At 41.4% G+C, this 24188-nt stretch overlaps 1 protein-coding gene across 2 annotated transcripts in view; it reads left to right on the top strand.

Moving 5' to 3' along the window:
* Positions 1 to 8919, top strand: part of GSTCD (glutathione S-transferase C-terminal domain containing) — a 47169-nt gene extending 38250 nt beyond the window's left edge. For both annotated transcript variants that reach the window (XM_063421421.1, XM_063421420.1), the window contains exons 9-12: positions 403 to 536; positions 2049 to 2079; positions 5943 to 6012; positions 8228 to 8919. In XM_063421421.1, the coding sequence (XP_063277491.1) occupies positions 403 to 536; positions 2049 to 2079; positions 5943 to 6012; positions 8228 to 8364 (372 nt within the window). In that variant the 3' untranslated portion in view covers positions 8365 to 8919. The remainder of the gene's footprint in view (positions 1 to 402; positions 537 to 2048; positions 2080 to 5942; positions 6013 to 8227) is intronic.
* Positions 8920 to 24188: the final 15269 nt, after the last annotated feature.

The following is a 24188-nucleotide window of genomic DNA, read 5'->3' as shown; positions in this document are numbered from 1 at the left end:
TTTCTAAGTCCTTTTTGCTTGACAAAAACTTTTGACAAATCACTACATAGTGTTTCTCTTACTTTGTATTCCACAACTGCTGTTTTCCTGGAGGGTTTTTTTAAGTTTATTTGATATCGCAGTGAGGTGCATGTGCTTTTTGAGTGCTTTTGGTGAGTGACCCTTCTTCAGTGTTAGTTCCTTGTTAAGGAAATAAACCCTAAATTTTTTCCAACATAGATACGAGTGAGAGGAATGAAAAGTTGGAGAATTAAGGATCAGGCCTTTGGTGTTAACAGCTGTAGTTGCAAAAACTTTGTCGTGCATTAATTAACTCACCAACCAAAAAAATGCTGGACTGTGTTTACAGTGTTCCAATGATAAATTTTCTTGTTTCCTTGGTTGTTGTTGTTCCTGCTGTAGGTGGCCCTGCACGCCTGCGGGGTGGCCACAGACATGGTGATTGAACACTGCCTCAGGGCACGGGCTGCCTTTGTCATCTCCCCCTGCTGCTACGGCTTCATCCAAAATACAGTCAAGTTCAAGTATCCACGAAGGTAAACTAAAGCTTGCAAGATAAACCCTAAAATATCAACTTAAGTGAGGGAATAAAATCCTAAAAGAGTATAGAATTAATCATTTGAGGGACATTGTGAGTGACTAGGCTAAGCTGATTCACACTTAGAATGAAACAAACTGTTTCCTCCTGTTTGTCAGCCCATCCTCACAGGCAGGTTGGTAATTCCTGGATTATTCTTTTCTGGATTTCTCTATTCATGGTTCAGAAGACTTTATACAATCAATATAGTCGATACAGTATTTAATATGCAGACCTTCTACGTTAAAATCACAAAGTTTATAGAAAACTAATGAAAATTACTCTGAGAAGGGGAATTGACATTTTAATGTTGGAGGAAGATGTAAGCAATCACTTTAAAGAAATGGGTCTGCTTTATACCACAATTTACTGCTTGTGGAACTCCTTTGATATCTTCCCAAGTAGATAAGCTCTCCTGTGTTTCAGTTCATATTTTTAATACTTTTTCAATGGCTTGTGTACACACTTTGTCTTCAAATCTGCCTTGTGGGAGATACCAATATATCTTATGCTTAAGAATTTTAATGCCTTTGATATAAACAAAATGTAAAAGATAAGCATAAAGTGGCAGAAGATAAGAGATTAAACAGCCTTCTGAGTCAGAACTAGGTGGAGAAAAAGGGTTGTGTTTTGGCTGGCGCCCTTTTTTTTTTTTTTTTTTTTTTTTTTTTCTTTCCATAAAACTGAGCTTTGCATTTTGGGTGTCCAAGATGAATTAGATTTAATTCTATTAGGAATTACATCAATGACTTAAGTATATATTTGCTAAAATAAGAAACTGAAACATGCAGTTTTAAAAGGAATCAACAAATCTGAAAAGCTATTATGCATCCATATGAAATATTTTTCATACTTTCCTATAATGACAAAGTGTTCTGGCACAGAAGTGCATAGAAAGTAATTATTTATAACTTGTGAGTTTGATAACCTTTGCATTTAACTGTTCTTTCTTAGGTAATGTGTTTGCTGAAAGTTTGAATCTAAACTCATAAGTCTATGAAAAAACTATCAACCTGATCTTGAGCTATATTTTAGGGTTTGCTTTTTCTTTTTTTCATTGTTATTTGATCATAAAACATGATAGCCTGGCCGTTTCCCCACAGTGGCTGTGATCTGTACTCAATTCCATTGTAAAGACCCTTTATCTCTGTGATACAAACAAAATATATATATGTATTATTAAGTATATGTAAAGTGTTTGTGTGACAGTGAGAAAACCACAGTATGTATTTGGCATTTATAATGATTTAAAGAGAGAATTTTTATTATACTAGGAAAAAACCCTCCACTAAACACACTTTTCTAGTGAACTGGAACTGTAATGGGTTTTGGTATTTTTAATGCCTTTCTGTATAATACAGATATTGCTGTTTTCTTTAAAATATGTTCAATTATGTAATGATTGCTTCTATTTTCCACCTTTGCTGTTTTTAGATGTTAACTGAACTTATTTATCTGGGTTTTTTTTCAGTCATCAGTTCAAAGAAATTTTGTCTTACAAGGTATGTAAAAGGACAGAAGGAAGATGTTGTTGTGCAGTGTCTTGAATTTCACTGGGTCTTCTTATCAAATGAAATATAGGTGGTTATCTTCTAATTGTGAGGAGGGCAATGTGTTAAGTGAAATGTTTGTTATTAATGCAGGTGTCATTGTGTTTTCTCTTCCACCATCCATTTTAAAGGCTTTTTTCTTCAATAAAATTAAATAGTTTCTCCACAAAAAAAAAACCCATTTTTTGTCATAATTAATAAGTGAGCCATTCATAAGGTACTTCAACATGTATCAGTTAAAAATTACAGGTTATCAATTTGTTTAGGTGTTAAATACAACTGTTGTAATAAACATTAGATTCCTCCTTCTAATTAATATCTAAAACATTGGACATAGTAAGTAGGAAGACCTTGAACAGATCAGAAAGAATTTAATACAGTATTTATATTTCATACAGTTTTTAAAATGTTGTTCAAAATTATTTTTAAAATACTAAACTGTGTTTTGACTGAGCAGCTGGGGTGTGTGGAGATAATTGGAGAGAAATGTGGGAGAAATTATCACTGAAGCATTCTGATCTGACAGAGTGAAGGGTAACAGGAGAGTGGAAAAGCGCAAGGGTAGAGAGGTGGACAGCAGAAATCTGGTACTGATCTGTTAAGTTTTGTCTTGTGAGTTTAAACTAGTTAGTGATGAGCAATCCAGAAAGGTTAGAGGCGCTTAATGTGGCATGGAAAGAACATGTTTCCTTTTAAGAGAAGCAAGGTTATATAGAAATATTAAATTTACTAAGATTTACACCTCAAATCCTAGACAGGACTATTGGCTTTTACAATATAGAACTGATTTTTGGAGGTGCAGAACAATTTGTTGTAATAGAAATATGCAAATGAAGGAGGATATTTCTAATATCTAAATGCTTTTAGGGACAGTAGGCAATGGAAAGATAATGTATGTGACAGGAAAATAGAGATTATCCTTTTTAATGCCTAAATTAGAGGGGGTGTTAAAAATTCAGAAAATCTCCAGCCATCTTATAAGGGAAGTTCAGTTATCAGGTAATAAATGCCCAATGACTGAGATGGCAAAAGCCACATGATGGATTTGGAGCTGCCATTATTTTTTTCCACGATTAATGGTTTTTTCAACATCTTTAAGACATAATCACAAAGAACTCAGGTTTCAGTTCAGAAAAAAAATTATTTACTGTCACTTATTAAACCTGGTGACAGTACAGAGAGAGATGGCATCAATTATAAAGTCAAGGATGCCTAGATTAGGATAGCGTGTATAACCTCATTGCAACTCAATGAATTTTTTCTTAATCTGTTAATCCACAGAGATTTGAATCATAGGGATTTTCAATTTGTAAAAGCTGTGGAATTTTGTTATTTGTGTTGCAGAAAGGCACAGGAGTCAAAGATAAGGCTAAAAAATATTGCTGCTCTTCGTAATGTAAGAGTCTGTACAATTGATCTAGGATGATTGGTGCCTCAGATAATCATAGTTATAAATAACTTCTGTTATGCAGCTAGCTGTATGTATTTTTATATTTTATATTAATAATTTCTTACAGATTATTGGCTAGCAGCCAAAGTTGCCATGTGTTAGCCAGACATTGTCTGTGTCACCTACTCCAGTTCCCATTTTAAATTAATTTCTCTTATCTTGCATTTTAGTGAGATCTAAAAAGACATCCAGAAGTTGAGCAGCTCCAAAACTTTTTTGATGAGAACATGAAGTTGTAATTCATTAGTTTATAGTTGCAAGGGATAAGGTTATGATAGCTGTAGTTTTCTGCTACAATACATTTTGAGACTCTGTCAAGACACAAGGAGAATTGGAAAGTAGAATAGTATAAATTTGCAAATACAGCTTTGGAAATTTAATAGGAATTGAGCATGTGGGTGTTCTAGTGTTTATGCACACTTTGGGAAGTTTCTAATCATTATTTTAGAAATGCTTTTCTTATTTCAGCCAACAGGGAATATGACAATTTAATCACTGTGTCAGGGGGAAACAATATACTCATAACAGGCTCTAGTTTATCTTTTTGGATCACTCTGTAAGCAGCCAAGAATTGGAGTCAGTCCAGCTTTTCAGGTTAAGTGACAAGACTTACCTTGGCTCTGGTCTGGTCCAAGGTGCTAGGAATTTGTTGTTGCAAAGAGCCAAGTTGTATCAGGTGCCTCAGGTGCTGGTGAGGAGTTGTGTGCTAACATGGATCTTCTCCCTCTCCTCTAAATCCCTCTTTTCCTCCCCAGGCTGCCTGTCACTGCTGCTTCTCTTCTAATAGTGGCCACATTGTCCATGGCACCCCTTCTTCTCTGTTCTTCCATAGTCACGTTTGGGTTTAACATTTTCAGCTCTTTTGTACTACAAGAATAGCCACTTTTGAACTGAACTGGCTGGGTGTAACATATTTAAGGCCTAAGTGTGTTATGACATGTTCCTATTTTGCTTCCATATTTTTTATGAAGCTGTTAGCTGGAAACCTTCATGTCAATGAGCTGTACTAGGAACCAAATATCCTTGCATCAAGATATTATAAATGTATTTAAATGACAATATTTTTGTATCAAGCAGTGATAATGTTTTATTAATAATATATGGGAAAATTTTTTTGCAGTCAAGTGTCTATTTATGAATTGGATGGAGTGTACTGGGGGGAATTATCGTCCTGATTTAATATGAAGGTTTTTTGTGGAAGACTTGGATGTTTATGGCCCTCTAAAAAAGAGCTGGAGTTAGTATCCTTACTTCAGAATACTGAAAGAAATTGAAGTATTCCTCAGTAAAGTTGCTCTCTTGACCTGTTACAAGAACCAAATCTTTAAAACCGTAATTTTATATCAGGCAAGAAAAAAAAAAAGTCTTTTTGATGCAAGACACATGTCATTGATTCAGAACTATAGCTATGGAAGCTTTGCTTAGGACAGCACTGTGTGTTGTTGCCTGTTTCTGTTTTCTCCCCGTGACATTGTGGGAGACTTGGAAATGTTGTGTGATTCTAAGATGGTTCTGATCTACTCTGCCCTGTACAGGGTATTGCAGCTGTCCCACAAAGCACAGCTGTCATCAGAGCAGTAATTCCACTGCCACATCAGCAAGGCTCTTGCGCTCACCACCTGGCTAACCTGCCTTCCTTGGCTTGGCTGGTCTTTGAGGAGCCATTGTGCTGGCACAGGCGGTGGGCATTGAAGGCAAGTGAGGATGGGGCTCTGCTTGCCACTCTGAGCGGGGAGCAAAGTGCACCCTCCCCTGCACCATCCCCCTGGCTGACTGGGCAGGGAGAAAATTTTAATGGAACAGGGGTAGTTGCTGGAAGGTAAATTTTGCTCCTGTTGATGCAGGAAACTTTCCTGTTCACAGCGAGGTATTTTTTGCTTTCAGGATCTGAATGAATTTGGCAGGGCAGAGGAAGTTTGACCCACCAGCCTATCCTGGGATTCAAAACCACTTCTTGGGAGAAATGTTCAAATCAACTATTAAAGGATTTTGTCTTGGCTGCTTATTGATGCAGGGAGGCTGCGCTATTAATGACTGTGCTAAAAGATGGCTTTGTTGCTCATCAGTTATTGAAGGCAAAATTAGTCTGCAGGATGTCTTTGAAGAATGTTGACTTGTATACACTGCATCCCATTCAATGGCTGCAAAGAATTAGAAGGTTTAGCAAGAAACAAATACTCATGAGGAGAAATGAGACAGTGATTATAAACACTTGACTTACAAACATATTTGCAGGGTAAAAATTGGGATTTCTGCACAGGTATTTTTTTTTAGAAATATTGTCTTCAACATGGTAGCATTTCTGATACCTTTAAGCATTTATTCAGATTTTTCTTGATTAATCATTTTTTTGTCTTTTTTATAGGAGCACATGATCCTTTGCAGATTTGCAGATCAGACAGCTGTTCAGCTTCCACCTGAGCGCAGGCTAATTGGTAGGAATTGCTGTAGCTGTTGTGTAAACCATCCCAGTAATTGTTTTACCTTGATCCATTAAGAAGTAGGACATTTATGAATGGGGCATTAAGTAGATGTCTTCAGATAACAGTCGAAAAATTTAAGTTTTGTCATATTTCACCTCTTGCTGTTCTCTTCTTGCTATAGAAATGTTTTTCTTCTTCTAAAATCATCAGTATTAAAGAGTTTGCATTTTCCCGTCTGGCCTAATTGTTCTGATGGAAGCTGTAAACAAACTTCAAGGTCAGAAAAAACCAGAAGGGACTAGGAATTCTAAGGAAATAACTGCATTTTTGGCTTAGAAGAAACATTTACGAAGTATATTAAAGCAGTAATAGCTAATAAGCATAATGTTTTAAAAAAGCTTAATTTGAAGAAAGTATTTCTTATACTCACTGCACAAAAAGAAAACAATAGAGATCCTATATAAAAGCCGACAATAAATTGGTCAGTTTCTTTTTTCATCATCACAGTATTTGAAAAAAAAAATTAAAAGGTCAGTATTCACTTACTAGTGTCAGACCCCCACATTGTGCACTGAAAATTGAAATAGGACCCCAAATTTTTTCTGAGAGATTCTAACTTTTGTCTGTTCTCAGTGTCTGAAACTGCAGGATTTTTTCCACAAATGTAACCGTTAAATGTTTTGCCCAAATTATTATTTGTAATAATAATATTGGAGTCAGTGGCCATTTTGTTCAACCAGCCATAGAAGGTGATTTTCTGTGAAACCACAAATTTGGGAGGAAAGGCTACAAAAGGTTATTTGGAGAGTTCTGTCCTGGTTGGTTATATAAACTGGCAATTTCTCCCTGTAACATACAAATCATACAGGACTGAGTTGGAAAGATCTGTTTCAGGCCCTCCTTTATTATTGTGTTTTTAAATTGTCTCCAACCCAATTACTACCCCTCTCAAATCTCAAGCTGCCAACAGAACTGAGTCCAAATGTGAATTCAAAGTAGCAAAATTCCTTTGTAACTAAGGAATCCAGTCAAGAAGGAGAAGATTGCTCTGGTTACGGGCTCACTGTGGACAGACAGAGTAGTTTGGACTGAGCCCTGCATTAAATTGTGATGAGCACCAGCAGCTCCGAAATACAAGAATACTGCAGGGTATGTTGGTGCCACCTGCCCAAAACTTCTACAGGCACCTGACCAGGTTGCATAACAGGGCTGGTAATGATACAGGAACAAAAGCTCTTTATATATTCTGGGAAGAGAGGTAAGCTGTTCCAGAGGGTAGTTTCCTCCTATTCCAAAGGTAAACAAGATATGCTCTTGTCTCTTCATCTGAGATGCCAAATACATTTTACAACATAATACTGTCAGGGGCAAGGGAAGAGGTAGGATCGTTGTGTTTGAGACTGAAGCAGGATTGTGCCCTGTTGACTTGAGACTGTAACTATTAGTGATAAAACATTTCAAAGTAGCATTAAATTTTTCTTGCAGTAGTTTCAGTCTGCTGAAAATACAGTCTGACAAGTCAATTCGATATTTCAGAACATAATAATCAATCACAGTGAGTAAATAAGTAAAGACAAATGGTCCCATCATCTTGTCATGGCCACATCATAATAAAAGACTTCTAAGCAGAAGAAAACCCTCTATTCTTCATGGGTTTTTTAGCAAATCTGAAATAAGCTTATTTTGAATTACCAATTTAGAATGGTTTTTTATACAACATTATATAAGTAGTTTATAAGTAGTTACAGTAATATGTCTCAAATCAATTACACTAGATCACTTTTTGGTATTTTAGTCTATTGTTTATGTTCAGTAACCAGAGATTTTCAGATTTTAGCTGAAAGTACAGAAGGAAAACAGTTCTGGTTATAAAGGGAGTAGAAGTTTGGCAATTCAGAGAGCTAAGGCGTAAACCAGGCATATTTCTTCTTCCCATTTAACTTTAAAGCATATTTTTTCTGTAAGTTTTGAGAATACTTTTGAATTGTTGTGCCTTTCTCCATATATAAAGAGTTAATAATCTCCTCAAGGTCTTTGCTAAATGGGTTACAAGTCACAGATGTGATTTGGAACGTAAACCAGATTAAGATGTTTTTTAAAGTAGATTTGGAATTTATTTTTTAGATGGCTTACTGATGTGTTTTCCTAACATTGAATATTTACATGCACATTTCTGATAATGTTTCTACATTTTGAGTTTCTGTGCTCTCCCTTGCTCTCATTTTAGGAAAGCAGTGTATGGGACTTGTGGATCTGGATCGGGCATGGGCTGCAGAAGAACATAACTACTCTGTCCAAGTTATATCTATGGAGCCAGAGAGTTGTTCACCAAAGAACAATATGTTTGTGGGCATCCCTACTTAGAGTGTGAAACTTGCATTCGGTTTGAAGCTGAACATAAATCTTCAGTGCAAAATGACATCCAGGATATAGAAGCGGCGCTGGGAACCAGACATCCCGCATCTCGAACGCATTGCCTTTGGAAAGGGAAGCAGCCCCCAAAGTCCTAAAAATCAAAGTGCATGCAGAGCATCACAAATCAACTTGTAATGTGTCATTAAGCAACTTCTGGTTCTCATACTGAGAAGTTTCTGGATCTAACGACTGTGCATGGAATTAAATCCATCTGTAAAGTTGAAAAAACAGGCTTTGCTGAAGGAAAGGTGATTTACTGAATTTCAGTAAAGCTATGTCTTGGCTGCTTGGAAATTGCATTCGTGGTCGAAACAGCATTTGTGTTCATAAGCAGAGCAGTTATCAGCCAGCATTGCTGATCACCGGAAAAACAGAGAAGATGAAATTTATTGTGTTACTGAAGATGCTGTGCTGCACCTGTACTGAACAGGTGGTGGCCTCACTTTGCTAAAGAATTCCATACTACTGTAGGAACATTATTTTTAATAAAAGTTCATCAGAACACTTTGGGCCTCAATCTGCTTATTAGAGATGTATTCTAACCTGCCAATCATTTTTTATAAAGACTTAAGAATTCCCTTTAAATATTATGCAAGGATTCTGAAACCAGGCATTTGACATTGGGTTTAAAGAAACCAAACTCCTCATTATCGATTGACCAGAAAGTGGGAGCTAGACATGATGTTAGTGAATGGATGCTTCACTGTTGCATTGATCATAGAAGTGTGTTGATTCCCATTCGTAAGAAACTTGCTGCCAGAAGAAATATTTAAGAACAGTTTGTGTGTGTACATACATCATCTTCATTGATTTTTTTATTCAGTGTAAAATTTGAGACCAAAGTTGCAGCATGGAACCATTTGAAAAAATAACTGTGGTTACACTGCTCTAAAATGAAAATAAGTCTTCTCCTCTGCCCCATTTTCCCCATAATTTTAAATCACCTGTTGACACAAACACAGTGGAAGATAGCTCCTAGTAAGATTTTTACTGCAAGTTTAGGGGTTTTACATATCTGTTAATTCTGCCATATTTCTGTTTAAATAATCTGAAATTTGAAAACTGTGAACATAGCTTTGGGACATGGCAAACTGAATTACAAACAATAGGTATTGGAGCAAGAAAAAGAGACAAAAGTATTTTACTATTCATGAAACCTAGATATTTTAGAGATCAAAATACTTGGGGGTTTTTTTAATGTGAACACATGGAACACTAGCCACTTACTTAAAAAGCACAAAAGTGAGCAAGTAGGAGTGAATTCCTGCCTTTATCCTGAGTTGTTCCATAGATAATGATAGAATACTTTTTCTGCAACTGTTTGTGGTTACAGGAGTAAGTGGAGCTTTGAAGAATATATGTCAAATACAAAATATATGGCAATACCAGATGCCTCCAGAGTTTTCTGCAATACTTGCCTAGCGGGAATTCAGTTTCTAAATTAGCGGTATGTCAGTCTCAACATTAGTCATGTTAAATTACTTTCCTGGAGCAAGCAAATGTCTCTCCATGACGTTTTTGTGCTGAAGGAAGAGCTCACCTTGTCAAGGTGAGGCACCTGTTGGACACTGTTACGCTGTTTACAGTAAGGGTTTTCACATTGCTGTGCTCCAGGCAGTGGGTGGAAATGTGAATGTTTTAATGGTGTGATACTGGGCAATAATACAGAACTTTCAGTAGAGCAAAATACTGTGCACTTACATGCTTCACATTTTTTACAATATCTGTATCAATAGTCTGTAATAGTTTTTTGGATCTACCTGAAAAGAAGGAATAGATTTGGCATGTGCAACAGGGAATATGTATGCTACGGAATAAAAGATTTTTTTTTTTAGCAAGTAAAACCAGGATTTTTTAAAAAGAGAGATGGGAAAGGAACCTTGTTTGGACAGATGTCCAAGAGTTTATTAGGTTCTTCAGATGGTCAAGAAAAACAGGTGGAGTCACACAAGAATCCAAATATCAATATCTGTTTCAGTTGTTGATTTTTTTTTCATTTTATTAAAAGTACCTGTTTTCATGTGAATGACGTTTTCCCACAGGTGTTGCTTAGTTGTGACTTAAGTAAATTATTTTGCATCTGCAACCCCACAAAGAAATAGGCTTCAGAGGAGGAAGAGGTTTATAGAAGCAAGGGAGAAAACTTGCAAAAGTGCTGCTGTGTTTATATAATTGAGAACATCCCATTTTTTCTTGGATGAGCCAAACTATACAAAGTGAGTTTATGACAAATTCTTTTCCTTCCCAAAATCTGGAATATTTTAATGGCATCTCACAATATCCATTATCTTGATGGCTGTACTGGTTTGAAAGCAAAACCAGTGAGATTCCAAGTCAGAAATACAATTTAATAGAGTGAGAAGAAACAACAAAAAACATAAAAATAAAATAAATGCAGTAGTACAAAAGACCACTGACAGAGTCAGAATGCAAACCTGACACCCTGTTGGTTAGGGTGTTGGAAGCAGTCCAGAATAAGTCCTCCTGGAGTGGTAGTTGTGGCTCCGTTGAAGCAGAGATGATCCTCAAGAGAGAGTCCAGTCATCCTCTGGGAATCCAGTGGAAACAGCCTCCCTTGGTGTTTGGGACTGCTGGTTTTATCCTGCTGGAAAGGCTTTGGCTCCTCCCACTGGGTGGAGCATCTCACAGTGGAATGAGGTGATGTTATCAGTGATGTGAGAGGCCTTAAATGGCCCATTCACAGGTGATGTCCCTCAGAGGAGGATGGGTGGAGGAGGAGATAAGAAGGCACTGCCTTATCTGGTGTTATCAGGTATCCCATTAACATAGGGTATCTGCCCTCTTCCCCCGCCCCCCTAGAGTTACAAGAGGTAAAGAACAATATCTCCCAACTGATTTCAACAGATGAAAATAGAGTATAGAGTACACATTTTTGGTTACATTTTTCAGCCCGAGACAATGGCTTACAGGATTAGTGAGACTGCATTCCAGTTGTGATACTGGTGTGAGCTTGTTGCTATTGGCATCAATGGGCTCTGGTTTCTTCCCAGGAGAACAGAATCTTTCTCATGTTCAAGGATGGAGTTAGGTTACTATGAATAGTAAAGCCTGAACTATACTTGAGATGAATTGATGCTTATTGAAAACGGAAAAGAAGCAGATAAAAAAAGCATAAAAATCAAGATTTGCAGCAAAAGATAATAGCTAATTCACCACAGATTAAATTACTAATCTGTAGCATGTAGTTTTCTCTAAAAATATTAAGTCAATTGTGTTAAATTTTAGGTATGTTGCTTTGCCCTGTGTTTCTGTATACATAAATGGTATGGAATTAATAGAGCCTAAAATTGCCTAAACAAGATGACTAGACAGTGTGGTCCTGGCGAATGAAGGACTGTTTTTCTAGCAGCTAGCTATGCAAGGAGCTATCCTGATGTCCAAGGTCCATATCTAAATACTCTTTGTGTTGCTCATTTGTCTGGCCCATTGGGACCAGCTATAGGATGAACAAAATGCTGTCTTAGCATACTCATGATTTTCCATTATCTTGACAGTTTCTTGTTTTCCCTGTAGCCTGTAACGCTGGAAAAAATAACCTTATAGCAGGAAACAGATGACCAAGCTGGAGGTCTGTGTGTTATTAAGTTGGTCATCTGTGTGGACATGTATCTTTAATTTTGATTCTTCATTTTTGTCTTTATTGTGTTAATTATCTGCTTCTTCAGCCATATTTCAAGTGGTCTTAGCATTACCATATTTAGGCAGGGGTAGTAATAAATAAGGGACATTCCTGGTAATTCCCAGTAATAGCCCCCTAATTTTTATGTGGCTTGCTCTTACCAAAAAAAGGTTAAATGTTACTATTATTCTGATAAAGCCATCTTTTGATTTTTGCTATTAATGAAAATTACGTGAGGGGTCAAAATTACTTAAAGATAATAACTAGAGAAACACACATAAAATTATTTATGTATAGGGTGGCCCTAAATTTTTGACTGATGTTTTTCTGTTTCCCATTATTGCTAGACTTCTAGATACTTGGTGGATGTAATGACATTAAGCAGAAATGTCTTTTTAAGTAGCTGCATTCCTAGGTGACATGCCATGCCAGGTGTTCTCTTTGAAAGGAGCATTTAAAGGAATCATTTATGGTCAGGTATGTCTGATCTTCAGTAACCTGCAATGAAATGGCAGTCAGCTGATTTTATAATAGGTTTAAACCAGTGTAAGTTTGGCACAAAACCATCAGCTGTGGCAATTTTTCTTTTAAAATTTTGGTTTAGGGTTAGTAATTAACCCTTTCAATGTGTATATATGTATATATATGTATATAATTTTTAGAAAGCATTGATTAGCAAAAGGTAACAAAAATTGAAGCATTGGTTTTGGTCTTGGTGCAGGGTTGTTGGCAGAAGGAAAAGCACACTTTCCTTTAATACTAATCAAGTACTGCTTTCAGTGCTTTTGCCTTGCACCATTTGCCTGTCATAACAAACTCCTCTTGTACTCTCAGTCTAAGTTCCTGTGGTTTTACTACCATTTTTAAACAAAATTAAAACCTAGTTATCATGCTTTTAACTATCTATATGTCTAGTGTTGCTTGAAGAAAACCTCTGAACTTTCCATGCTCAGACCTGCAGTTAAACTACCTGGTTATCAAGGTTTCAGTTCAGTAGCTAGTGCCTAGCAAGTTTCAGCTTACTACAATTATCATTAAAAGAAATTCCATTTTCTAAGTCAATAATAAGTTTCTATACAAAGAATAAAATTGAAAGCAACTTAATTTTCTTTGCTTGTAGCTTTTATGTAATCAGAAATTACATGAGTAAAGAAGTACCCTTCTCAACAGTCTTCCCAAAGTAAATTTAAGAAAATACGTCAATTTTCAAAATAGATAAGGATGTTCAGCGCAGCTTTATAATAAATCATATAGGTCAATTAAAATAATAGAAGTAGAGGAATTAACATTATCCTAATATTAGCCTCTAAAAAGATGATCACACATTACAATTTTCCCTGTTTTCTGTCTCACTCAAAGGACTTCAGGCCTGAAAGGTGTTTTCCTGGGCATGAAACCTGCAGAGCAAAACAGGAGTGAGCTTTGGATGGCTGCTGTCCCTGTCCCCAGCACAGGCATGTGCCCTGCCTTGGCAACTTGAAGCTCTTTCACTCTTGTTTTTTCCCGTGGGTAATGTGGGAAAAATGTCACTCAATTTCTATTAAAAAGCACAGTCTCTAAGTATTTATGTGCTCTGTTGGAAAGAGACCTCTGACAGCTGTGAGATTATTTGATTAATAATAGTTTTCTATGTTCGTTTATTATCATAATAGGGTTTCTTCCCAGCCTTGAATACTTGAAATTCTTGCTGTAGTAATTTTAGACCTTTTCCATATTTTGCTGTACCAGGTATGATGCCTATACTGTACACTAATTCCTGCTGCTTCCAACGCACAGGGGCAAAATAACAAAATTAAATATGTCAGACACAGCTATGGAAAATAAAATCATATGTGCCTAATGACTGAGGCTCAGCTAAAGTTAGTGCATGAGTCTCCTCATGCAGAGCGTGAGCTGAACATGTGCTTGTGCTCTCCACAGCACCGCATCGATTTCCACCATTCTGCCGACACCGCAGAGCACCCAACGGGAACAGGGCCTGAGGGGCATCCCTGGATGTGGCAGGGCTGAGACAGGTTCCCTGCTGCTCTCAGGATCCCCAGACCATCCCTGTGGACACAGGCCCCATGGCAGACTGGCTGGAAGGAAAAGGGAATATTAATGCTGCTTTTTCTGCTGTGTCACTTTCACAGCAGAGCAGGGCCTCAGGAGGAAGGTGCTGTCCCCAGGAGCAGAGCAAACCTCCTCAACCCTGTGTTGGGAATTCCTGCTAGAGCAGTAGTTGGACACCTGAAAATGCCAAGACTTTGGAGACTTGAACTAAGGATCTGAACTGTTAGAGTTTCAACAGTTTGGGAAAAAACCAACAACCTTTGATTGTGTTTTAATTGCTGTTTACTAGAGTTAAACACTCCCATAAGTGTTAAAACAGCAGCAGACAAATCAACCTGGAGGGGCGGGGGGGTGAAGGAAGGGTTTAAATTTCCTTTATCCTTGGGGAGGAGTGTTCTGGTGGGGTTTCTTTAGGCACAGGAAGGCTCCAGTGAGGCTCAGACTCCTCAGGCTGAAGGCGGCAGGAGGTGCAGCTCTGGCCCTCTGTGCCCCGTGAGGCTCCATGTGCAGAGCTGTGCCTGGCAGTGCCCAGCAGCAGCAGGATGTGCCTGTGGAGCAGGGCCGGAGGGGCCGTGGGGATGTGCGGAGGCCTGGAGCCCCTGTCCTGTGCAGCCAGGCTGGCAGAGCCGGGGCTGAGCAGCCTGGAGGGGAGCAGGGCCCGAGGAGGCCTCCCTGCGGCCTCCCGATGCCTGAAGGGGGCAGAGAGGCACGGGGGAAGGGGAAGGGCTTGGGACCAGAACGGGGGAGATTGGGACCAGATGTTCGGAAGCACCGTGAGGGTGGGGAGACCTTGGAACGGGCTGCCCAGAGAAGCTGTGGGTGCCCCGTGCCTGGAACGTTCCAGGCCAGGCTGGACAGGGCCCTGAGCACCCTGATCTAGTGGGTGGCAGCAGCACCGGGTGATGGTTGAGGTGCCTCCGTGGCGTGCTGGAACTCCATGGGTGAGCAAAGCGGACACCTGTTCCCTGGGCATGGAATGTTGGCCCCGGTTGCCAGGGGCACTCCCGCTCCCAAGGTTCTGTTGGCACGGAGTCTGTTGAGCCAGTTGACGGGTTCTCTGCTGCGCAGCAGACGTGGAGCATCCGTCTTCTCCGTCCCGCTTGCGAACAGAGAGCGATTTGGCGACACTTGCGAGCCAAACTCTGGACTGACTGCAGAGGTGAGTGCAGACTGTTCTGGAAAAGGCTTCTGATGCTGAGCGGCTGGGCTGGGCTGCAGCATGGGCTGCAGGGGGGCTCAAGTGCCAAAGGCGTGGACTCCCCCTCTAGCTTTGGACTGGAGGCTTGGGAAGGGGAGCCTTACGGCATGGGAGTGTTCAAGAAAAGTGGCATTCCAAATAGATAATTTCCCCTCTACTTTTCTGATAGGTTTGCAAGAGCAGTTTTCTGTATCTCCAAAAATTCTGCAGTGGGCTGCCTAAAGGAACCAAAGGGATTGATCACATCCCTGACATTCCTTTGTGGGTGTTTGTCCCACTTACTTTGGCGCTGGTTTTTGATCACAAAACACCATGAGCTCAGTAAGTACTTTGCTACTCAATACAAATCTGTATCACTGTCCTCTCCTTCTGATTCCGACTAGCTCCAGGGAGAAGGCGGGGAGTGATAAGGTCCTTAAGATCTCCAGGCAGTGGCTGCACGGCTGAGGATTGGCAAAGGATTGCACAGGACCAGCGTGCTGGCAATTCCGGACCAACTTTATTATCCAAAGGGAACCAGGCTACACAGGCCAGGGACAGAGGCTTGCACAGCCTTTTTGATCAGGGGTGGTACAGACAAGAGGATACATTCTTGGGCCAATCACATAACATAAGGGGAGGAGGAAGGGAATAACAGGCATAGGGATGAACTAATCCGGGGAGTGGCTGGGACAAGCCAGCCTATGAAACATCAAACTGGGGAGAACATTCTAGAAAGCTGGACTTGGTTCTGGGTGATGGACAAACAGTGGGAGTGGGGTAAAGTAACGCTTTTAACTGAGTGACACCAGGACAAAACCATTAACAGGGAGGAAAAGGATAAACCATTTAAACAGATTACCACAAATCTGATTCTTGAAACGTTTTCCAGCGTACTTCTAGAAGGGATTTCAAGAGTTAGGAGCAAATGCACATGAGCAGAAACCTTTGAAAACTTCATGTAACTTGATGTTCTGGAATAGGGAAGGTTTTGAATCTCTGTGGGTGTTGGCAGTAGTCCAAAAATGCCTACAGTGTGAGCCGCAACCTGATAGAATTGTGAACTGCTGTCCTGATTCTCAAGCCACTGGGACAGGCTCTTTCTTGGTGAGGCGGCTTGTCAGAGATCAGGGGTGATGTCTGTTCCCTGCAGTCGTGTGCTCAGGTGGGAATGGCCTGTAGCAGCATTGGATGCATATTGCAGCCTGTGCAGGAGTGTTTCCTGTATGCGTGTGTGCTGTCACTGGTGTTGCAGAGAACAAGGGCCGTGTTAATCTTACTGCCACAGGAAATGCTAAGGCTTTGCTCTCTCTCAGCGCCAGCGAAAGCGCCCTGGAGGAGCAGTTGATTCCGGACCAGCTCAGAAGCGGAGCAGGCTGCTGCCCTCCAGCGCGGCTGCAACTTCGCACACACGGCCAAGAGACCTTGAGCCAAGTGGCACCGCTGCTCTGGAGCCTGGTAAGAACAGAAACTGCTTCTGGGCGTGAGGACCTGCTGGCCATGTGCTCTTGCCACTTGCCAGGCCCTTTAGCAGGGAGGAAGGGAAAGCCTGGGCTTGAGGGAGAGCCTGGTATGGCATCCCTACACAACAAGCCTTGTGACAACTGTTTTGCTTTGTTACTGAGCTGGATACACTGGCTGCTAGTGGGGGGTGAGGTGTGTAGCAAAGGTCCTCAAGTGCTGCTCAAACACCTGAATGTGTGTTCTGATAAGCTGGCAGTCACTGCAGTTGCCACAGTGAAGGGTGGCAAGCTGAGTTGGGGATGTGCCAAGCTGGACAAAGAGAAGGAAAATTTGTCATCAGCTGTGGCCCATCCTTCAGGGGAAGATGTACAGCATGGTACTATAAAATTAGGATTCCCTGTAGTCGTTGGTTGTTTTTTTTTCTCCAGTGTGTTAAACATTCCCCTATGTGAGATGAATCATCTATTGATGTGAACCTCCCATAAGCTGGTTCATCCAGCAGAATCTGTGAGGAGTTAAGCTGCTCTTCCTCTTGTGCTGCCCCTTCTGAGGACAGGGCTAGCAATGCTCCCTTTGGATGGCTGAGGCCAAAGCTTGACTGGAATGTTGGACACATTCCTGAAACAGAGAGACCTAGGGCATAGTGCATCCAATCACAGCCTGTTCCACTGTGGCAGCCCATTCCATTCCTCTGCAGTCTCTGATCTTGATTCTAACATTCTGTTTTTCACCTGGTGCAGAATTCATAGATCTCCCAGGTGAAGATGTCGTAGATCTCACAGGCAAATCTTCTGAGCCTGAGGTCATCATTATCAGTGATGATGAGTCTGCTGTGGTAAGTAGTGACGGGCACACAAACTAGTTGTATATTTGTTAATCCAGGAAGTCTTTAAAAAGTCACTGTTTTTTCTTTTCATTTCCCCTCCAATGGGAAAGAATACTTCTCCATCCAGCCCAAAGTGTAGTTTATCCCGTCAGTTTGGGGATGCCACTGCTGCCAAGCAAAGCAGAATATGCAGCAGGCGTAGCATCAAGGGGACCTCCTGACAGCACTATTCCTGAGCCTTTGCAAAGGAAAGGCCTCAAACTTTACAACAGAGCCTTCATGACCCAGCTCCAATTCCGTCAAAAGCAAGAATGGGCTTAGGTTTGGGGTTCTCTCTTTAGCAACTGTTAATGTAATACACAATATTTTTGGATACCACAGTGAATTTGCTTGTTTGGGAGAGAAAGAGGGAAAGAAACAGCTGCAGGCCCAAAGGCAATGGGAAAATGGAATGGGGGAGCAGAAAGTAGTGTGTTCAGGTGATTCCTAAGAGCTTCCATTTCTACCCCATTGCAGGACAGGGAGCAGAGCCAGCAGCCACCTGTTTCCAGTGCATCAGAGAATTCAGCCGAGCCACTGGCAAGGGATGATGAAGAAGATTTTTTGCTAATTGTTTTGGATGGGTATGTGACAGATAAATTGACTCTCTAAACTTGGATTTCTGATACATAACAGAAAGAGTTTTTTACCAAACTTTTGTGTTCTGCTTGATTCTGTGCCAGAACTCCAGGATTGGAATAGAGTGGTCTGTCTGGAAAAGTAATAATAAAAACAACAACAACTATGATGGAACAAAAAAAGAACACCACAAAAAAGCCAACCTGCAAAATCCAGCAGAAACCTTTCTCCTCTGTTCATAAAGCCATTGATCAGAATGGCTTCATACACACTGAAATGCTTGCAGTACATCAAAGTTCTTGGAATGATTGTGTTGTTGGGATGGGATATTGCAAAATCAGAGTAAGGGATGCTGCAATTACTGACAGTTTGTGTCCTGGTAACTCTTGGTTCACAGTGAAATTAATGGCTGCATGTTCTTTCTGGTTCTGTTCTCTCTAGTCCATGGCCAGCAGGTCCTGCTAGACCTCCTAGCAGTGAGGCTGAGGACTCTGAGGTGAGGATCCACATCTTCTTGTCCTTTCTGCTTTGTGGAAGGGGAGGGGACAGAGGAGGAGCTGAACATCTCAGTTGTGTCCAGTGGGGTGGTACAGGCAGCTGTCTGGAAGCACAGCCCTTGCTGGGAAGCTCCAGCTTGCACATTCCACTTAGTCCCTCCTTGGCGGTATCCATAGAGAGAGAAGCCCTTGGCAGGATGTCTGTGGCACGTCTGTGTGTTCCTTGGAGTTCTAGCACGGAGTGACAGACTGCACATTCTCCAAGTTCAGTTTGCCTGGCGCCAATAGAGCAGCAAACTGGAATTCTTTGCTCTTAATGCCTGTTGGAGTTTCCGTTTTTCAGCTGTTCATCCAACATGAAATGTTTAGGGCTATGCATGCAGAAGTTTCACTTTCCAGGAAAAACATTGGAAAGAAAAGGTTCTAGCCCAAATCCAGTCAGGGAGCTGAAACAGTGAAATAGGGCAGAGTTGTTTTGAGTGGTTCCTAATCTGTTTTTATCTTTACCCCACTGCAGGACAGGGAGCAGAACCAGCAGCCATCACATCTTTCCAGATCAGCAGAGAATTCAGCTGGGCCACTGACAACTCCTGACAAAGAGGAACCAAGACATGATGGGTATGTAATAGTAAAATGTCTCTCTAGATTCTAATTTCTGATATATGGTAGGAACAGGTTTTTGCCAAGCTTCTGCGTTCTCCTAAAGTCTGCGCAGAAACTTTAGACCGGGAAAATAGCGGCCTGTCTGGCAGACAAGTAAGTAAAAGTATCCAGAAAAATTTGTAGCCAAATCCAGCTGAAACCTTTTCTTTTTCCTTTTCCTTTTCCTTTTCCTTTTCCTTTTCCTTTTCCTTTTCCTTTTCCTTTTCCTTTTCCTTTTCCTTTTCCTTTTCCTTTTCCTTTTCCTTTTCCTTTTCCTTTTCCTTTATCTTTATCTTTATCTTTATCTTGATCTTGATCTTTATCTTTATCTTATATCTTTATCTTATCATTATCTTTATCTTTATCTTTAATCTTTATCTTTTCCTTTCCCCTCCCCTCCCCTCCTCATTTGACCCCCCCCTCCCCTTCCCCTTTCCCAACCTCTCTATTCCAAACCTCTCCTTTCCTTTCCGAACCTCTCTTCTCTGAACCTCTCCTCTCTGAACCTCTCCTCTCCTCTCCGAACCTCAAATCTCCTCGGATCTCCTCTCCTCGAATCTCCTCTCCTCGGATCTCCTCTCCTCGAATCTCCTCTCCTCGGATCTTCTCTCCTCGAATCTCTTCTCCTCTCCACTCTCCTCTTCTCCTCTCTCCTCTCTCCTGTCCTCCTCTCTCCTTCTCCTTCTCCTTCTCCTTCTCCTTCTCCTTCTCCTTCTCCTTCTCCTTCTCCTTCTCCTTCTCCTTCTCCTTCTCCTTCTCCTTCTCCTTCTCCTTCTCCTTCTCCTTCTCCTTCTCCTTCTCCTTCTCCTTCTCCTTCTCCTTCTCCTTCTCCTTCTCCTTCTCCTTCTCCTTCTCCTTCTCCTTCTCCTTCTCCTTCTCCTTCTTCTCCTTCCCTCTCCCCCTCCCCGTCCCCCTCCTCTCTCCTCTTTCCCGTCTCCTTTCCGTACCCCTCTCCTCGAATCTCCTCTCCTCGAATCTCCTCTCCTCGAATCTCCTCTCCTCTTCTCAGGAAATCATGGTTGAATATTTATAGACAGTGTGGCTTGATACATGCTGAAATGCTTGCAGTACATAGCAGCTCAGGGAACAAGTGTGATGTAGGACTGAGATGTTTCTTAATCAGAATAGATGTTATGTGTTGGTAACTCGCTGTCTCTATTGAAATTATTTGCTCCAAGTTCAAATGGCTGCATGTTCTTTCTGGTTCTGATCTCTGTTAGTGCACAGCCAGCAGGTCCTGCTAGTACTCCAACTAGCGAGGATGAGGACACAGAGGTGCAGGACAGCGAGCAGAGCCAGCAGTACCCACTTGGTTCCAGAGAGGCAGAGAATTCAGCTGAGCTAGGGACGAGTGACAGTGAAGAGGAACCAAGAGATAACAATGAGTATGTGACAGATGAAGCATCTCTCCAAAGTGTAATTTCTGTTGTACTGTAGACACAGGTTTTTGCCAATCTTTTGGGTTCTACTTGATTCTGTTTGGCAAACTCTGACTTGAACTATAGTGGCCTGTCTGGAAGGGAACTAGTGGGGATGAAACCCCTAAGAACCAGCAAAATCCAGGAGAAAGCTTTCTTCTCCATTGAGGAAGTCAATATGGAATGTTTCTTACATTATGGATTGCAATACACTGAAATGCTTGCAGTACATAAAAGCTCGTGCACTGACTGACCACACTGAGTGTGTTTGTGGGCTGGGATGTTTCTAAATTAGAATAAGAGGTTGTTTAAATTTTTGCAATTTTATGTCTTGGTAACGCTCTGTGCACTGTGAAATTAATCTGCATGTTCTTTTAGTTCTGTTAGCTCTAGTGAATGGCCAGACCGTTTTGAGAGCCCTCGGACGTCGCAGGATGACATTACAGATGTGAGGATCATGCTCTTATCACATGTTTTTGTACTTTCTGTTTTGTGGGAGGGGAGGGGACAGAGGACAAACTGCACAACTCAGTTGTCTCCGCTGCTACGGGCAGCTGGCTGGAAGCACAGCCCTTGCTGGGAAGCTCCAACTTGCACGTCCCTCCAAGTCCTTTCTTGATGGTGTCTGTAGAGGGCGAAGCCCTTGCCGGGATGGCACTAGCAGATCTGTGTGTTCCTTGGAGTTCTAGCATTGAGTGACAGACTGCACAGACTCCAAGTTCAGTTTGCCTGGCACCAATAGAGCAGCAAACTATTTTGCCCCATATTCCTGTGGTTGGGGTTTCTCAGCAGCTCTTCATCCAACATGAAGTGTTTAGGGCTAACAAGGGAAAGGAAAGCTTCTAGCCCAAATCCAGTCAGGGAACTGAATCACGGAAGTGGGACAGGGTTGCTTCAAGTAGTTCCTAATCTGTCTCCATTTTTACCCCAATGCAGGACTGGGAAGGGAGCCAGCAGTACTCATGTGGTTCCAGATCAGCAGACAATTCACTCGAACTGGCGAGCAACCTTCAACAGGAACCAAGAGATATTGAATTGTACGTAACACATAAAATGTCTCTCCAAAGTGTAATTTCTGTTGTACTGTAGACACAGGTTTTTGCCAATCTTTTGGGTTCTACTTGATTCTGTTTGGCAAATTCTGACTTGAAACATAGTGGCCTGTCAGGAAGAAAAGTAACAGAAAAAAGCCCCTAAAACCTAGTAAAATCCAGGAGTAAACATTTCCTCTCTGTCAGGAAGTCAATATTGAATGTTTCTTATATTATGGATTGTGAGATACTGAAATGCTTGCAGTACCTAAAACTCTTGCACTAGACTGTGTTTCTGGGCTGGGATGTTGCTGAATCAGAACAAGGGATTATTTCCATTTCTGCAATTATATGATTTGGTTACCCTCTGTGCTCTGTGAAATTGATGGCATCATGTTGTTCTGGTTCTACTCCCTCTAGTGAACCAGCAGGAGGCCTTCCTAGTCCTCCAGATTGGGAGGATGACAATGCAGAGGTAAGGATCAACACGTTGTTATCCTTTCTGTTTTGTGGGAGGGGAGGGGACAGAAGGGGAGCTGCACAACTCAGTTGTCTGAGGTGGATGCTACGGGCAGCTGGCTGGAAGCACAGCCCTTGCTGGGAAGCTCCAACTTGCACGTTCCTCCAAGTCCTTTCTTGATGGCGTCTGTAGAGGGAGAAGCCATTGCCAGGATGGCTGTGACACATCTCTGTGTTCCTTGTAGATCTAATGATGACTGATAGAATTATTTACTCCCAAATCTCTGTTGTGGTTTCCATTCTTCAGCAGCTGTTCATCTAACGTGAAGTGTTTAGGGTTATTACAGCAGAACTTGCCAGTTTGAGGGAGAACCAGGGAAAGAAACAGCTCCAGGTCAAATGGAAATAGGGGACAGGAACAGGGGAGGAGGGAAGAGGGTGTTCCTGTGGTTCGTTAAGCTGCCTCTGTTTCTACCCAGTTGCAGCAGTGAGTGCACAATCAGCAGCTCCCACTTCTTTGTTTTCAGGGCAGCAGCTCTTTGTGCTACTGCTTTGAATGCTCTTAACCAAACTGAGAGGGTGATACCCAACACTTCTTCACCTGCTCTGTTTTAAGTGCTTTCTGGGCAGAGGGTTGCATGCAGCACAGGGGGGCTCAACCAAGCTAACTGTATCTTCTTTTCTCTCCCTTCCCATGTGCAATGATGGAAGCTTCCTGCAGGTGAGTTGATGTTTTACAGTTGGTAATGGAATTGTCCTAAATGTAATGTTACATCTTTGGTTTTTCATTTTTCTAGAAACTCAAGCAGCAGAGATTGAAACTGCCTTTAGCAAAAGACAAAGGGCAGGGCTTTAACAGAGCAATAGAGCAAATATTTTGTGTTGGTTCGTAGCAGAATTGTCACAATATGTGGAAGGGTTCAGCCTTAGTATTAGGGAAAGTAGTTTAAGATGGTTTTTAACCCAGCTGAATAGAGTCCATTTAAAATAGGAACCATTAGTGACTATTTATTTAACTCAGTTAAAATATAGCTCTATGGAGAGAAAGAATAGTAGATGTAACTTCTGAAAATTAAATTGCAGTGTGTGGACGAGAAAGGAGAAATGTTCCGCTGAACAACCAGGAACAGGTGGATGGCTCTGGTAACCCAACAGGAGCCAACGATGCACCTGTGGCTGGCCCAGCCCCTGCAGGACAGGGATCAGAGGAGGAGGACACTGCAGATTCGGAGTACGTGCGGCTCTTGCCCTACCAAACACGGAACTTTGTGCCTTTGTTTCTTTTCTGCGTAGGACTAAGTGATACTGCTATGCCTGGTTTATCTTTGAAGCCTCCCCATCCTCTACTTATTTCCTGTCTTCTCCCAAGTTGCATGATGATCAAATGATACCATTTGCACTTCTTTGCTTTTTCTGACAAGCTCTAGTATCAATCTTAGATATGGAAATACTGCCATTGTTATCAATGAGGCTTGGCATCATGGGGCCAGCAGGCTGCAGCCAGGCAAACTGCAGCAGAGATTCCCTGCTGGAATGGTGCCAGCTGGCTGCTGTTCTCCTGGAGCTGGAGCCCTTCTCCCCAGGGTGGCCTTGCACACGGGCAGTTGTAGAGGTCACGCTTCTATGGCCAGTGCTGGATGCCACCAGCCGTGATTCCTTTGCTTCTGTGATGGAGACCTTGTAGTTCAAGTTGGGTGCCTGCACAATAAAATCCTCATTCTGCAGAGAAACAGGAAAGCTCTGCTGTAGGAGCACTCATCAGTAAAAGGAAAATGCAATGCATTAGACTGATTCAATCAAACAAGGGGTCTGTGTCACTAGGGAAGACAAAGACATGACAATTATGGTAGAAGCTTTTCTAAAGTGGTTTTTTGGGGTCGGAGGGAAAACACAGGCTTTAATGAAGCTGGTGTGCTCTGAGCCTTTTGGAAAGGCAGTGAAGGAGAGAA

Source organism: Prinia subflava, chromosome Z (genome assembly GCF_021018805.1).
Source record: "Prinia subflava isolate CZ2003 ecotype Zambia chromosome Z, Cam_Psub_1.2, whole genome shotgun sequence".
NCBI classification, from domain to species: domain Eukaryota; kingdom Metazoa; phylum Chordata; class Aves; order Passeriformes; family Cisticolidae; genus Prinia; species Prinia subflava.
This window is presented reverse-complemented; position numbering and strand designations above follow the sequence as displayed.